We start from the raw sequence: 17500 nt of genomic DNA, 5'->3' as shown, positions 1-17500 counted from the left end.
TTTTAAATCATTAAAAAGGTTTATGATTGAATTCCTCCTTTAACACGAAGAAGTCACTTCATTACTGCCCCCTGCTGGCGAACCTTCAAATCAACCTTCAATCAAACGGTGGTTGGATTTAGTCCAGTTTCAAATGAATACCTTATAATTAAGAAAAAAAAAGAATGTGTGTATATATACATATATATATATATATATATATATATATTTGTTGTTTAATGATGGCTCTGTTGGATACAGATGTAAATATATCAGAACATTCAATGCAAACATCTTAAAAACAGAAAATAAAGTCACATCTTGTCTGCAGCTTCATAGGCGAGGAGTCGGTGGCGGCCGGAGCCCCCAGCCTCCTCACCGACGAGCCCACCTGGATCATCGACCCCATCGACGGCACCACCAACTTCGTCCACAGGTAGAGAAATCACACCTGACTGGAGTGGAGTTTATCTCCGGGACTATTTTAATCTTTTAATTAGCTTCCCGGCGCGAGGCGTCTCTGTCGGGGATAATTAGACGAGCCTCCGTGAAAACTGTCGGCTGATAATAGACACGGATTCCTAAACCCAGAGGGACTTCATTAAAGCCGGGCCTCATGTTGTGATTCCCGTCCACAGGTTCCCGTTCGTGTCTGTATCCGTGGGCTTCACCGTGAACAAAGAGGTGGGTCCCACTGTTTCTCCTTTCGTTCGGGGGGGAAAAGATTCACCGTCTGAAGACGCGGAAACGCCTCAATTATTATCATCATTACGCCCTAATTGCCCCCAATCATCCATCTGTGGGTTCTGTCTATTTTTGAAAGCTCTCGCCGTTAATCAGCCTCGTCTGACGCTCGCAGATCGAGTTCGGGATGGTCTACAGCTGCGTGGAGGACAAGATGTACTCGGCTCGCAGGGGCAAGGGGGCGTTCTGCAACGGCGTCGCCATCAAGGTGTCGGGCCAGACAGGTGAGCGTTCTCGGGGTTCAGGGGTCGACACGTCTCTGATGGAGCCATGAATGAGTGTGATGGAGGGAAGTCTGGGTCTCAGGTGGATTCTCCGGGCAACGTTATAGTCGGGATGAGGGGCACGATATCGGAAATATAAGTGCGATAATTTTCAACTATAATCCAACAATTTTCAACTATAATCCAACAATTTTCAACTATAATCCAACAATTTTCAACTATAATCCAACAATTTTCAACTATAATCAAACAATATTCAACTATAATCAAACAATTTTCAACTATAATCAAACAATTTTCAACTATAATCAAACAATATTCAACTATAATCAAACAATTTTCAACTATAATCCAACAATTTTCAACTATAATCAAACAATATTCAACTATAATCAAACAATTTTCAACTATAATCCAACAATTTTCAACTATAATCAAACAATATTCAACTATAATCAAACAATTTTCAACTATAATCAAACAATTTTCAACTATAATCAAACAATATTCAACTATAATCAAACAATTTTCAACTATAATCAAACAATATTCAATTATAATCAAACAATTTTCAACTATAATCCAACAATTTTCAACTATAATCCAACAATTTTCAACTATAATCCAACAATTTTCAACTATAATCCAACAATTTTCAACTATAATCAAACAATATTCAACTATAATCAAACAATTTTCAACTATAATCAAACAATTTTCAACTATAATCAAACAATATTCAACTATAATCAAACAATTTTCAACTATAATCCAACAATTTTCAACTATAATCAAACAATATTCAACTATAATCCAACAATTTTCAACTATAATCCAACAATTTTCAACTATAATCAAACAATATTCAACTATAATCAAACAATTTTCAACTATAATCAAACAATTTTCAACTATAATCAAACAATATTCAACTATAATCAAACAATTTTCAACTATAATCAAACAATATTCAATTATAATCAAACAATTTTCAACTATAATCCAACAATTTTCAACTATAATCCAACAATTTTCAACTATAATCCAACAATTTTCAACTATAATCAAACAATATTCAACTATAATCCAACAATTTTCAACTATAATCAAACAATTTTCAACTATAATCCAACAATTTTCAACTATAATCAAACAATTTTCAACTATAATCAAACAATTTTCAACTATAATCCAACAATTTTCAACTATAATCAAACAATTTTCAACTATAATCCAACAATTTTCAAATATAATCAAACAATTATCAACTATAATCCAACAATTATCAACTATAATCAAACAATTTTCAACTATAATCAAACAATTATCAACTATAATCAAACAATATTCAACTATAATCAAACAATATTCAACTATAATCAAACAATTTTCAACTATAATCCAACAATTTTCAACTATAATCAAACAATTATCAACTATAATCAAACAATATTCAACTATAATCCAACAATTTTCAACTATAATCAAACAATATTCAACTATAATCAAACAATTTTCAACTATAATCCAACAATTTTCAACTATAATCAAACAATTGAAGATATTGATGTTGTTTTTTTTTCTTTCACCTAATAATGTGCAGGTGTGAGTACAGTATTCTCTGGACTATAAGTGTCTCCATAAAATACATAATAAAGAAGTAAAAACATATATAAGTCGCACTGGAGTATAAGTCGTGTTTTTGGGGGAAATTTATTCAATAAAATCCAAGAACAGACATGTGATCTTGAAAGTTAAAATAAAACTAGAGGCAACAACAGAATAATGTTCCGTTACATGAAGTGAGAACCTGGTATGTTAACATAACATATGAAGAGTTATTCAGAGAACTATAGCATCAATAACTAACTAGTTTACCAAACCATCCGTGTAACTCCAAATAACTCTTCATCCTCGTGTCACTTTTAAACAACTAACTAACTCCGGAGGTAGAAGATGCTTCCTCTTCTACGTGGAAATGATCAACACAGGCCTAGATAACATTAAAGTCAATGAAGCAAAAACTCCCAAAAATAAAAATATTAAATAAATGGATCAAATAAAGGAGATAATAATAATAATTTATTACGGAGACGATGAACAAATCTTTCAAGATACTATTGTTGAAATAATGACTTGAAAATAAAAGGAGGAAGACGTCAGAAAATAGCTTTTAAGTGACTTGAGTTTTATCAAAGGTGGACATGAAAGAACTGATGTTTACATCTGTATCTGGAGAGGATTTTTAATTTGAATCGAGGAAAGTTCAAGAAAATAACAAAAAACTTCAGCGTCTGTTAAACCTGTTCAGGAACGTCTAGTCTGACCGAACTGTTGATATATCATCACGTAAAAAACAACAACTTCAGAAAGTTTTCTTTGTTTTAATGTTTTTATTCCATCAACATGTCGTCGGGACACATTTACTTCTGTGAGCTCGACCGGGGGCTTGATTTCTCCACCGCGGCAGACGATGGAGTCGAGCCGTAGACGTTTAAACATTCGAGGATTCATTTAAATCCATCACTTCAAACCTTGCTTGAGTATCTGAGCGTCTCAGTGACACGCTCGCGTACAAAATCAAAACATGTCAATCTGTGAAAACCGTGGTAGAAAAACACATGTATGTAAAACTAAACTTTGATTAAATGACTTCATGAAGTACAAAGAGCTCCTGTTTGATAATAACCTCCTTAAAAAAAATACTATTTACAAAACTGTCTAGTTGTCGTAATATTAATGACAATGATGGTGATAAAAGTAGTCAAAGTACTTTGACTGTTTCTAATGGTACTAATATTTAAAATACTCACCACGATAATACACAAGAATAATGGTTACAAATATCAGCTCCAACATTTTGAAAGCAGTCGTCACACCGGCTTTATTCCAACATTCAATTAAAAAAGGTTTTAGAAGAGAAATCTTCACCGTTTATTTATGGACCACGTGAGCAGCATCAGTGGTCCCTAGGGGGCGCTGAAGTGACATCAACATCAAGGCTGAATAAAACAAAACTTTTTTCATATACAGATAAAAATATATAAATGAAACACTGGCTATACAGAACTTTAAGTACGTTTAGTGTTTAATGGATCCACAAATATTCAGCTCAAGGTTCAGTTTAAAAGTTTATGATCATTGTTTACTTTTACTTTGGTAAAAAACAAAAACATGATTTTAAATCTTAATGTGTCTAAATCTAAACTACATTAAATGAGTTTGAAATGTGTTTAAATCTTCACAATAGTTTTGTTGCTTCATGTTCAGTTGGTTTTAATCGTCTTTCAAACCAAGCGTCGGCTGCAGTTCAGCGGCGGCTCCACCAGGGGGCAGCAGCGTCCCATCAAACCTGCTGATGGACCTGCTTGTGTTCCTCAGACATCCACCAGTCTCTGGTCCTGACGGAACTGAACTTCAAGAAAGACCCTCAGCAGTTCAACACCATGCTGTCCAACATCAGGAAGATCCTGACGCTGCCGGTGCACGGGTGAGCAGGAGATCATCTTCTGGAGGAGGAACTGTCACCAATAACACGCCTTCGTCTCAGCGTCCGCTCGCCGGGCAGCGCCGCCGTCAACATGTGTCTGGTGGCGTGCGGCGCCGCGGACGCCTACTACCACATGGGCATCCACTGCTGGGACATGGCAGGGGGCGCCGCCATCGTCAGGGAGGCCGGGGGGGTCGTGGTGGACATCTCAGGTCAGTCGCTCTCGCAGGGCGTTTGGTCACATGATGAGTTTTTGTGAAGCAACACGATGGTTCGATTTCTACACGCGCTTGAGCAACACATGTCTTATTTAATGACTGCAGTCGTTAAACATTTGACATGTTCTTCCACTGTATAGACTTGTAATCAATACATGTATAATCCAACAATTTTCAACTATAATCAAACAATTTTCAACTATAATCCAACAATATTCAACTATAATCAAACAATTTTCAACTAGAATCAAACAATTTTCAACTATAATCCAACAATTTTCAACTAGAATCAAACAATTTTCAACTATAATCAAACAATATTCAACTATAATCAAACAATTTTCAACTAGAATCAAACAATTTTCAACTATAATCAAACAATTTTCAACTAGAATCAAACAATTTTAAACTATAATCAAACAATTTTCAACTAGAATCAAACAATTTTAAACTATAATCAAACAATTTTCAACTATAATCAAACAATTATCAACTATAATCAAACAATTTTCAACTATAATCCAACAATTTTCAACTATAATCCAACAATTTTCAAATATAATCAAACAATTTTCAACTATAATCCAACAATTTTCAACTATAATCAAACAATTTTCAATTATAATCAAACAATTTTCAACTATAATCCAACAATTTTCAACTATAATCAAACAATTTTCAATTATAATCAAACAATTTTCAACTATAATCCAACAATTTTCAAATATAATCAAACAATTTTCAACTATAATCCAACAATTTTCAACTATAATCCAACAATTTTCAACTATAATCCAACAATTTTCAACTATAATCAAACAATTATCAACTATAATCAAACAATTTTCAACTATAATCCAACAATTTTCAACTATAATCAAACAATTTTCAACTATAATCCAACAATTTTCAACTATAATCCAACAATTTTCAATTATAATCCAACAATTTTCAACTATAATCAAACAATTTTCAACTATAATCCAACAATTTTCAACTATAATCAAACAATTTTCAACTATAATCCAACAATTTTCAATTATAATCCAACAATTTTCAACTATAATCAAACAATTTTCAACTATAATCAAACAATTTTCAACTATAATCAAACAATTTTCAACTATAATCAAACAATTTTCAACTATAATCCAACAATTTTCAACTATAATCAAACAATTTTCAACTATAATCCAACAATTTTCAACTATAATCAAACAATTTTCAACTATAATCCAACAATTTTCAACTATAATCAAACAATTTTCAACTATAATCCAACAATTTTCAACTATAATCCAACAATTTTCAACTATAATCCAACAATTTTCAACTATAATCCAACAATTTTCAACTATAATCAAACAATTTTCAGAAACAGTTGGTGTTTCAAAGAGACAGTATCATAAAACACAAACAGTATCACACACACACACACACACACACTCTCACACACACACACACACACTCTCACACACACACACACACACACACACACACACACACACACACACACACACACACACACACACACACACACACACACACACACACACACACACACACACAGTCACACTCACACTCACACACGCACATAAACACACACACACACACACACACACACACACACACACACACACACACACACACACATACACACACACACCAGCAGCTCTTAATGGCTGATAAACACTTTGAAAGCGACTCTCGACGGCGTTCGAAGTCAAACAACAACATCCACTGACGCTGACGATCGGTTCTTCACTCCAACGATGAGATGTTCCTCATGTGTGAAGCACCGTGACCTTCAGAGTTCGTCAACCAGTCCTTAACCATCTGCTCTCGCCCTGATTTCCCCGGAGACAGACTTACTGGAAGGTTCCTGCTCGTGAACGTTTGGACGCCAGCCTGTCGTGAGTCGCGTGAAAGATGGTTTTGGACGGGATTCGTCGGCGCTTAACGTCCACCGTTTGACTTCAGATCCACACTCTCTTCTCCTTCTTCTTCTTCTCCTTCTTCTCCTCCTTCTTCTCCTCCTTCTTCTCCTTCTTCTTCTTCTCCTTCTTCTCCTTCTCCTTCTCCTTCTCCTTCTTCTCCTTCTTCTCCTTCTTATTCTTCTCCTCCTCCTTCTTCTCCTCCTTCTTCTCCTTCTTCTCCTTCCTCTCCTCCTTCTTCTTCTTCTTCTTCTCCTTCTTCTCCTTCTCCTTCTTCTCCTTCTTCTCCTTCTTATTCTTCTCCTCCCCCTTCTTCTCCTCCTTCTTCTCCTTCTTCTTCTTCTTCACGTGAGTGGAGGTGTGTGAGAGGAGCAGAGAGTGAAAGGTCTGAGAAAGTGTGTTTTTTCGGGCTCTATCTATATCTTTCTTTCGTATATAACTTAGTAAATGTTATAGTTTTCACTTGGTGAAGGGTGTTATAAGAATCTTTTCGTTTAAAAGGTGTTTTTTGCCGACCAGGCTTCACCTGGTCGGCGTGTGACGTCACTATGGTGGTAACGGGTGATTTCACCGGGTTGACTAGGAAGCACGGCGTCAAGGTGGGCGCCGGCTCCAGGTTAGCCCTGGAGGAGGTAGCACTGGCGGTGGGGGAGAAGGTTGGTCACGCCAACATTAGATCGGCAGCACGGATGAACGGTGCCGTGGTGTTGTTCGTGACCAGACTGGATCTGGCGAATCGTCTGGTGGAGGAGGGGGTCGTGGTCGGCGGGGTCCTGGAGCAGGTTCAACCTCTGGTTCAGCCTGCGACACGGGTCCTGCTGTCGAACGTTCCCCCTTTCATCGGCGACGAGCTGCTGGTCCGAGAGCTTTCCAGACACGGAAAGGTAGCTTCTCCGTTAAAGAAGATCGTGTCTGGATGTAAGTCTCCGCTGTTACAGCACGTCGTGTCGCACAGGCGACAGACGTTTATGATCCTGGACAAGAAGGACGAGGATCTGGACATCAAGTTCGTTATCAAGGTGGACAACTTTGATTACTTGATGTTCGCCTCGTCCTTGAATATGAGGTGTTACAGTTGTAATGGGGAGGGACACCTGGCCAGAGCGTGTCCGCGCCGGCCCGAATCGGACCCGCCCGGTTCCGACGGACAGCGCGCCGCTGCCCCGGACCCCGGTCCATCCGGGTCCGGTGGGCGGCGAACTCCCGCGGGGCGATCCGGTCCGGGGGAGTCGGGTGGGGCTGAGCGGGCTGGAGCCGCGGACGCAACTCTGACAGGTGAGAGCGGTGACGTCATCGTCGCGATGACTGAAGAGAGGGAGACAGGTGAGAGTGAGACGGGAGGAGTGGGTGAAAAACGGATAAATGAGACTGGTGGGGGGGGAGACAAGAAGGCGTGTGAGACAGGTGGGGGGGGGAGACAAGAAGGCGAGTGAGACAGGTGAGGGGGGAGACAAGCAGGCGAGTGAGACAGGTGAGGGGGGAGACAAGCAGGCGAGTGAGACAGGTGAGGGCGGAGACAAGCAGGCGAGTGAGACAGGTGAGGGCGGAGACAAGCAGGAGAGTGAGACAGGTGAGGGGGGAGACAAGCAGGCGAGTGAGACAGGTGAAGGGGTAGAAATGAGTGAGGTGAATAAAACCTTTGAAAAAGTAACGATCAGCAAAACAGAGTTTGAAGCAACAAGGACTCAAACAGCTGATAGTGAGGAAGAGATGGAGCAGGAACCAAAGACAGCCAGGAAATTAAAAAGGAAAAAATCAAACACTGCAGTGAAGGGGAAAATAAACAAACCTTCAGACAGAGTGATGGACAGAATAAATAAAAAAACAGAACAAAGGTCAGGGGTCACTGACAGCAGTGATGAGGGAGACATTGTATCAGACAGTAGTGACCTGTCTGTCTCTCTCTCTGTGAGTCAAGAAAAGAAAATATATAACATGACTATGTTCAAAAACTTCTTAATAGAAACTAAGAACGTGAAGGGCCTAAAAATTGAAAAGTATTTCCCAGACGCTAAACTGTTCTATTTATCAGCGAGAACACATGTCAGTAACAAATACAAAGGAGCTTTTACAGACCCGGAGATTTATAGAATAAAGAAAATAATGCAGAAAGTGAAAATGCAAAATGACTGGTAATTTTGTTTGGCTTTTTACAAAAGTATTGTTTTTCAACTTCTTAAAGTCTCAAAATGGGAAGTTTCAAAGTAGGAAGTTTAAACACCAACGGGGCTCGGGATTTTAAAAAGAGGGGTTTTATCTTTGACACGATGAGATCCAAACACATCGATGTTTTATTTCTACAAGAGACTCACAGCGACTGTAACAACGAGACTGACTGGACCAGGGAGTGGGAAGGGGAAGTGTTTTTAAGCCACGGCACAAACCTCAGTGCAGGAGTGGGCTTTTTATTCTCCAGAGCGTTCACCCCGAATTCTATCAGAGTCGAGCACATCGTCCCCGGCAGGTGCTTTTTAGCCGAAGCTGTTTTTAACTCCTTTTCTGTGGTTTTTATCAACGTTTATGCTTCGAACCGAGGTGCAGAGAGAAACGCGCTCTTTGAAAAAATGAATGTAAAGTTGAATGATTGTGGCTCCACTGATTATATATTCTTAGGTGGGGATTTTAACTGTACTGTAGATGTTTTAGATAGGAACCACATAGAGCCTCATCCAGCTTCACAACAGGCTCTGAAACAGCTGCTCACATCCCATAGTCTGGTGGACGTTTGGAGGAGGATGCACGCGAGCTGCAGACGATACTCATGGTCCCACCTAACTGAACATCGGGTATCGTTGGCACGGCTTGACCGCTTTTATTGTTTTAAACACCATTTTAGTGTTTTTAAAACAAGCCAGATTGTGCCTATTGCTTTTAGTGATCACTGTTTAGTTTTATGCAATGTTTTCATAAGAAATATTTTACCAAAAAGCGCCTATTGGCATTTTAACTGTGTTTTAACCAGCGACCAGAGCTTTTATGATGTTCTTAGTTATTTTTGGAATGATTTTAGACAAACGAAAAATGACTTCACTTCGCTTCGACAGTGGTGGGACCATGGTAAAGTCCAGATTAAACTTTTATGCCAGCAGCACACTCTGGATGTCACACATCACGTATCTGAATCAATCAGAGATCTGGAGGATCAGATTGTGGAGCTAGAAGGGCTAGCCACAGAAAATCGAGGGTATATTGAAACCCTCAAAAGTAAAAGGCTAGATCTAGCCAACCTGCTGGACACCAGGGTCCAAGGAGCCATGGTCCGGGCCAGGATGAAGAACATCCAGGAGATGGACGCCCCGACTGCCTTCTTCTTCGGCCTGGAGAAGAAACGAGGACAGAGGAAGCTCATCCACTGCCTACTGTCGGAAGACGGTCAAGAACTTACAGAACACTTGGAGATCCGGCAGAGAGCAGTGGATTTTTATCAACAACTGTACGCGAGTGAATATCGGGAGCAACATGAACTTTTTAATGACTTTTGCCAAGGTTTACCCAGGATCTCCGCTGAGGCCGATGAGCGGCTGGTGCGGCCACTCACGCTACCAGAACTCTACGCCGCACTAGCCAGCATGCCCACCGGCAAAACACCCGGCATTGACGGCCTCAGCGTCGAGTTCTACAGAGCCTTCTGGGACATCGTTGCTCCTGATATCATGGACGTTTTTAACGAAAGCCTGGATTCCGGCTTGCTTCCTCTGTCCTGCAGGAGGGCCGTCATCACCCTCCTGCCGAAGAAAGGAAACCTCCTTGATATAAAGAACTGGCGTCCAGTCTCCCTCCTCTGCACGGACTATAAGATCCTCTCCAAAACCTACGCCATCCGGCTGAGGGAGGTCCTGGAGGAGGTCATCCACCCGGACCAAACGTACTGTGTTCCTGGCAGGTCGATGGCAGACAACGTCTGCCTCATTCGAGACGTCCTGGAGGTCTCCAGTTCATCAGACACCGACATGGGCTTGATCGCACTAGATCAAGAAAAGGCGTTCGACCGCGTTGAGCACGACTACCTGTGGAGAGTCATGGGTGAGCTTGGGTTCAGCGAGGGTCTCATCGCCAGATTCCAGGTACTGTACCGTGACATCGAGAGTGTGCTGAAATTGAACGGCAGCTTGTGTGCACCTTTTAGGGTGCATAGAGGTGTTCGGCAGGGCTGCGCTCTGTCGGGCATGCTCTATGCACTCTCCCTGGAACCCCTTCTTCATAAGATCCGCGGGAGTGTTCATGGTCTGTTTTTACCGGGTTTTAATAGAAATGTAGTTTTATCTTCATACGCCGATGATGTTGTTGTTTTAACAAAAGATCAGCAGGATCTCAATGCACTTATCACTTTAACCGATGACTTTTCCACCATGTCTGCTGCGAGGGTGAACTGGGGTAAAAGTGAGGCCGTATCTTTGAACGGTTGGCGGGACGGCCCCCCAGTTCTACCCCAAAACTTAGCATGGAAAAACGACGGTTTTAAATACCTTGGCGTGTTCTTAGGAAACGAAAAATATGAAGGAAAGAACTGGGATTGTGTTTTAGAGAAAATTGAAGGAAAAATTGCAAAATGGAAATGGCTACAAAAAGAAATGTCTTTTAGAGGAAGAACACTGGTTTTAAACAATCTTGTGGCGTCACTGCTGTGGCACCAACTCACTGTGTTAAACCCTCCCCCCGGCCTACTCGAAAAAATACAGTCAAAGATGGTCGACTTCTTCTGGGGAGGGTTCCATTGGGTGCCACAGTCAGTCTTGTTTTTACCTCGTGAAGAAGGGGGCCAGGGCCTAATCCACCTGGCCAGTAGAACTGCCACTTTTAGACTTCAGTTTGTCCAGAAGTACTTGACCAGTCCCTCAGGCTTGGTGTGGAGGGATGTGAGCAGCTGGATTTTAAAGCGTGTCAACAATCTGGGGCTGGACACAGCTCTGTTTTTTACAGATTTTAATCTTTTAAGTCTTAACAATGTACCTCCTTTTTATCAGGGTGTTTTTAAAGCGTGTTCGCTTTTTAAATGGAGCCACAATCATGTTTTTAACTCTCTGCACTGGTTTTTAAAGCAGCCACTGATCCACGGAGCAAGGCTAGACATCAGCAGCAGCACTTTACCTGGGCTGACGGGGGCGCTGGTCAGAAGCAAGACCATATCCTTGCAGCAACTCGTGGACGCTGTGGGACCGGCGCTCTCGGACGCCCGGGCTGCCGGGACATTACTGGGGATACGCTCCGAGAGGTTCGCTGGGAAATCACTGGACGAGTGGAACAAAAGGATCACGGCTCCAGAAAGAACGTTACTCCACCAATACACGGACGGCGGGATGGAGCCGGACCCAGCGGACCTCTTCCCGGACCTGCACCTGAGCCCTGAGGTCCGGGACAACGACAACAGCCCACTCCTGACCACCACGGACAGACACGTTCTAACTGTGCACAAAGCCACAAAGAGGAGTTTTTATGTGAACTGTGTCAAGATTTTAAACCAAAAGACCCTTGTACGACGACCGACTGACACATGGACTGACAGACTTGGGGACTGGGGCCCACAGTGGAGGTCACTGTACAAGCCACCACTGAGAAAGAGAACAGGTGACCTCCAGTGGAGGATTTTACATGGGGCGATCGCAAGTAAATCTTATTTAGCACGTTTTAACCCCGGGGTCTCAGACGAGTGTCCATTCTGCAGCCAACCAGAGAACACCTTCCACATCTTTAAAGAGTGTGGGAGGCTGGCAGGGTTTTTTAATGTTTTAACTGTTGTTTTTAGTCTTTTTAACCTGGTGTTCTCTGTCCCTGTTTTTATAGGCGGGGTCAGATACACCAAAAAATACAAAGAAAGAAGCCAGATCCTCAACTACCTGGTGGGGGAGGCAAAGATGGCGGTGTATCTGACCCGCAGGGACCAGCTGCAGAATGGACACTCGCTGGGTGTGGTGGCTCTGTGGAAGCAGAACATTAGATCCAGACTGAGGCTGGAGTTCTGCTTCCACAGGGTCACCAACAACACAGAAATGTTTTTTACAAAATGGGGGAAAAATGGACAAATTTGTGCAATGAAAGAAAATACACTACAATTTGCACAATGGCTCGACTGAAGAGTCGCACATGTCACTTTGGATGAAAACTTTGTAAAGAACTTTTTGCAATAAAGTTATTTTAAAAGTCAAAGTCTTCTTCTCCTTCTTCTCCTTCTTCTTCTCCTTCTCCTTCTTCTCCTTCTTCTCCTTCTTCTTCTTCTCCTTCTTCTCCTTCTTCTCCTTCTTCTCCTCCTTCTTCTCCTTCTTCTTCTCCTTCTCCTTCTTCTCCTTCTTCTCCTTCTTCTTCTCCTTCTCCTTCTTCTCCTCCTTCTTCTTCATCTTCTCCTTCTTCTCCTTCTTCTCCTTCTTCTTCTCCTTCTCCTTCTTCTCCTTCTTCTCCTTCTTCTCCTTCTTCTCCTTCTTATTCTTCTCCTCCTCCTTCTTCTCCTCCTTCTTCTCCTTCTTCTTCTCCTTCTTCTCCTTCTTCTTCTCCTTCTTCTCCTTCTTCTCCTTCTTCTCCTTCTTCTTCTCCTTCTTCTCCTTCTTCTCCTTCTTCTTCTTCTTCTCCTCCACCTTCTTCTCTTTCTTCTCCTCCTTCTTCTCCTTCTTCTCCTTCTTCTCCTTCTTCTTCTCCTTCTCCTTCTTCTCCTTCTTCTCCTTCTTCCTCCCCGTTCGTGGCTAACGACTCATAAAGGAGGAGAAACATTCGATCAAGAGTCTACTATCTAAGTGTGCGTCGGCAGAACCGCAGATTAAAAAGTCATTTGATGCTTCGGCCCTTTGATCGCGGCTGTGATGAGAACGACTTCCTTTCTTCGTCGCTCGCCTCATGGGTTGTCGGTTCAACGCCCTGTTGCTCACGAGAGACTCTGAGTGTTGAGCAAAGGAAACTGACCTTCGTGTGTTTTCACGAATAAAAACGTGAGAAAGAAACTTAGGTTATTTGTAATAGTTTTACGTGACGTGATGTTTTTACTGACAAACAAATTCATTTTCTACTGCTTTAAAGACTGGAGTTTATCCCAGTATCACAGGGCGAGAGGCAGGGGACACCCTGGACAGGAGGCGACACACAACCATTCACACACACACACATACCTCGGATCAATTTCACCAAGTTCTCAATCAACCTCTTTATGTTTCTGGACTGTAAGTAAGTAAGTCATTTGTATTTATAGAGCTTTTCCGGACCAGGGTCACAAAGCGCTTAAACAATACTCAATAAAATATATACTTTAAAGGAACTGTGGGAGGAAACCGGAGTCCCCGGAGTAAACCCACGCAACACGGAGACAACATACAAAGTCCACACGGAAAGATCACAAGAGAAAATGTATCAAAACCTCTTTATTCTCTGAATATACTTTTTTTACTGCAACATGTTTCGAGGAATCAGATTATTTCTGAAATAAACTGTTTATTTTATTTAAATACATTGTGTTTGTCTCAGTATTATCTTGATCTTTAAAGTATGTACTTTATTGAGTATTATTTTGATTGTTTAAGTGCTTTGTGACCCTGGTCTGGAAAAGCGCTATAAATATAAATGACTTAAATACATCTTCATAAACCTTTACTAAACTTTCATTAACATTTTCTACATTTGGTCCTGAAGTTCAGGAACCATCAGTAGATTCTGATCCACAGACCTCAGAGCCCGAGCTGGGGTGTAAGTCTGGATCAGATCATGAAGGTCTGACCATGAATAGATCTGAAAGTAAGAACCAGAATTTTAAAATGATCCTGAAAGAAACTAGTGAAGAGTTTGAAGGAGAAATGTGAGTTCTTCTACTAGAGCGCCTCAGAATTCTGACTTGTCTGTCGTTGCAGGCGCGACCTTCGACCTGATGTCTCGCAGGATGATCGTGGCGAGCAGCGTGGAGATCGCAGAACGCATCACGAAGGAGATCACGGAGTTCGACGTCGGCCGCGACGACGAATAACAGCAACAATAATCTGAGGTGGGTCATCTGAGGTGGACCATCTGAGGTGGACCATCTGAGGTGGATCATCTGAGGTGGATCATCTGAGGTGGACCATCTGAGGTGGACCATCTGAGGTGGATCATCTGAGGTGGACCATCTGAGGTGGACCATCTGAGGTGGATCATCTGAGGTGGACCATCTGAGGTGGATCATCTGAGGTGGACCATCTGAGGTGGATCATCTGAGGTGGATCATCTGAGGTGGATCATCTGAGGTGGATCATCTGAGGTGGACCATCTGAGGTGGACCATCTGAGGTGGATCCATCTGAGGTGGATCATCTGAGGTGGACCATCTGAGGTGGACCATCTGAGGTGGATCCATCTGAGGTGGACCATCTGAGGTGGACCATCTGAGGTGGATCATCTGAGGTGGATCATCTGAGGTGGACCATCTGAGGTGGACCATCTGAGGTGGACCATCTGAGGTGGACCATCTGAGGTGGACCATCTGAGGTGGACCATCTGAGGTGGATCATCTGAGGTGGACCATCTGAGGTGGATCCTCCTGAGCTCTCGACATCTTCTCTGCTCATCCTTCATGTATCCGACCACTGAAGCCACTAATAAACGTGTCAACGCTCCTTCCTTCAAACCTCGTCATAAAACATCATCTTCATCATCGGCTCGTCAGCAGGTTCTTCTGCTGAGTCGACACGTCTTCATAATCCAAGCGCATCAGGAAGTGAAGATTTGTGACATCATCACTCTTGAAATGCATTAATTCCGCTCGTGTCCTGATGGATGTTGTCGTCGCAGGAGCAGGAGTTGTGTTAGTGCTGATGACACGACTCCAGGGTGGGCCGAAACATTATGACCGGCCAGGCTTGCATCAGACCAGGACAGACACTGACGTCTTCATCTTGACTCTTGTTTTGCACTGAATAAACATCCATGAAAAAAAAGTCTTTGGTATCTTCCTGGAGGTTTGACCTCTGATGCCCTTCTGGAGGAAAATCCAAGTGTTGCAGGTCCTTTGATAACGATGTCGTCCAGAAGAGACTCTTGACTTTAACTTTTGCTCTCGGTTTATAGTCGCTGTTCGTTCTCTCCGTCCCTCTGTCCATCAAACAATGAAACACTTTTGACAAACGTACTTTGAGTGAAGTTCAACTGATCATCTAGTGGCCTCTGAAGATAATGACACTGTTTCATGAAGCTTCATCAACACATCACTACCATCTAGTGGACTCTGAAGATAATGACACTGTTTCATGAAGCTTCATTAACACATCACTACCATCTAGTGGACTCTGAAGATAATGACACTGTTTCATGAAGCTTCATCAACACATCACTACCATCTAGTGGCCTCTGAAGATAATGACACTGTTTCATGACGCTTCATCAACACATAACTACCATCTAGTGGACTCTGAAGATAATGACACTGTTTCATGAAGCTTCATCAACACATCACTACCATCTAGTGGACTCTGAAGATAATGAAACTGTTTCATGAAGCTTCATCAACACATCACTACCATCTAGTGGACTCTGAAGATAATGACACTGTTTCATGAAGCTTCATCAACACATCACTACCATCTAGTGGACTCTGAAGATAATGACACTGTTTCATGAAGCTTCATCAACACATCACTACCATCTAGTGGACTCTGAAGATAATGACACTGTTTCATGAAGCTTCATCAACACATCACTACCATCTAGAGGACTCTGAAGATAATGACACTGTTTCATGAAGCTTCATCAACACATCACTACCATCTAGAGGACTCTGAAGATAATGACACTGTTTCATGAAGCTTCATCAACACATCACTACCATCTAGTGGACTCTGAAGATAATGACACTGTTTCATGAAGCTTCATCAACACATCACTACCATCTAGAGGACTCTGAAGATAATGACACTGTTTCATGAAGCTTCATCAACACATCACTGCCATCTAGTGGACTCTGAAGATAATGACACTGTTTCATGAAGCTTCATCAACACATCACTACCAATGAGTGGACTCTGAAGATAATGACACTGTTTCATGAAGCTTCATCAACACATCACTACCATCTAGTGGACTCTGAAGATAATGACACTGTTTCATGGAGCTTCATCAACACATCACTACCATCTAGTGGACTCTGAAGATAATGACACTGTTTCATGAAGCTTCATCAACACATCACTACCATCTAGTGGACTCTGAAGATAATGACACTGTTTCATGAAGCTTCATCAACACATCACTACCATCTAGTGGACTCTGAAGATAATGACACTGTTTCATGAAGCTTCATCAACACATCACTACCATCTAGTGGACTCTGAAGATAATGACACTGTTTCATGAAGCTTCATCAACACATGACTACCATCTAGTGGACTCTGAAGATAATGACACTGTTTCATGAAGCTTCATCAACACATCACTACCATCTAGTGGACTCTGAAGATAATGACACTGTTTCATGAAGTCTTTTAAAAACCATCCTTGAGTCACGAGACCTGGACCTGATCGAGAGTCTTATAAAAACCATCCGTGAGTCACGAGACCTGGACCTGATCGAGAGTCTTTTAAAAACCATCCGTGAGTCACGAGACCTGGACCTGATCGAGAGTCTTTTAAAAACCATCCGTGAGTCACGAGACCTGGACCTGAACGAGAGTCTTTTAAAAACCATCTGTGAGTCACGAGACCTGGACCTGATCGAGACCTGGACCTGATCGAGAGTCTTATAAAAACCATCCGTGAGTCACGAGACCTGGACCTGATCGAGACCTGGACCTGATCGAGAGTCTTTTAAAAACCATCCGTGAGTCACGAGACCTGGACCTGATCGAGACCTGGACCTGATCGAGAGTCTTATAAAAACCATCCGTGAGTCACGAGACCTGGACCTGATCGAGAGTCTTTTAAAAACCATCCTTGAGTCACGAGACCTGGACCTGATCGAGAGTCTTTTAAAAAC

General features: G+C 41.9%; 1 protein-coding gene across 2 annotated transcripts in view; it reads left to right on the top strand.

Annotated features, from left to right (window-relative positions):
- LOC148080542 (inositol monophosphatase 1-like) overlaps positions 1-15160 on the top strand; it is a 23210-nt gene extending 8050 nt beyond the window's left edge. The window contains exons 4-10 of one of the 2 annotated variants that reach the window (XR_015710856.1): positions 311-415; positions 618-663; positions 839-947; positions 4329-4437; positions 4498-4649; positions 14413-14795; positions 14839-15160. Coding sequence is in view for 1 of the 2 variants with exons in the window: in XM_087788433.1 (XP_087644559.1) it covers positions 311-415; positions 618-663; positions 839-947; positions 4329-4437; positions 4498-4649; positions 14413-14525 (634 nt within the window). In the remaining variant the exon portion in view is untranslated. Of the gene's footprint in view, positions 1-310; positions 416-617; positions 664-838; positions 948-4328; positions 4438-4497; positions 4650-14412 lie in introns of both variants that reach the window. The other variant, XM_087788433.1, reaches the window with a different exon arrangement.
- Positions 15161-17500: the final 2340 nt, after the last annotated feature.

Source organism: Callionymus lyra, chromosome 4 (genome assembly GCF_982586985.1).
Source record: "Callionymus lyra chromosome 4, fCalLyr1.hap1.1, whole genome shotgun sequence".
In the NCBI taxonomy this organism is placed as follows: Eukaryota; Metazoa; Chordata; class Actinopteri; order Syngnathiformes; family Callionymidae; genus Callionymus; species Callionymus lyra.
The sequence above is the reverse complement of the archived record's forward strand: the minus strand, read 5'-3'. Positions and strand labels throughout refer to the sequence as shown.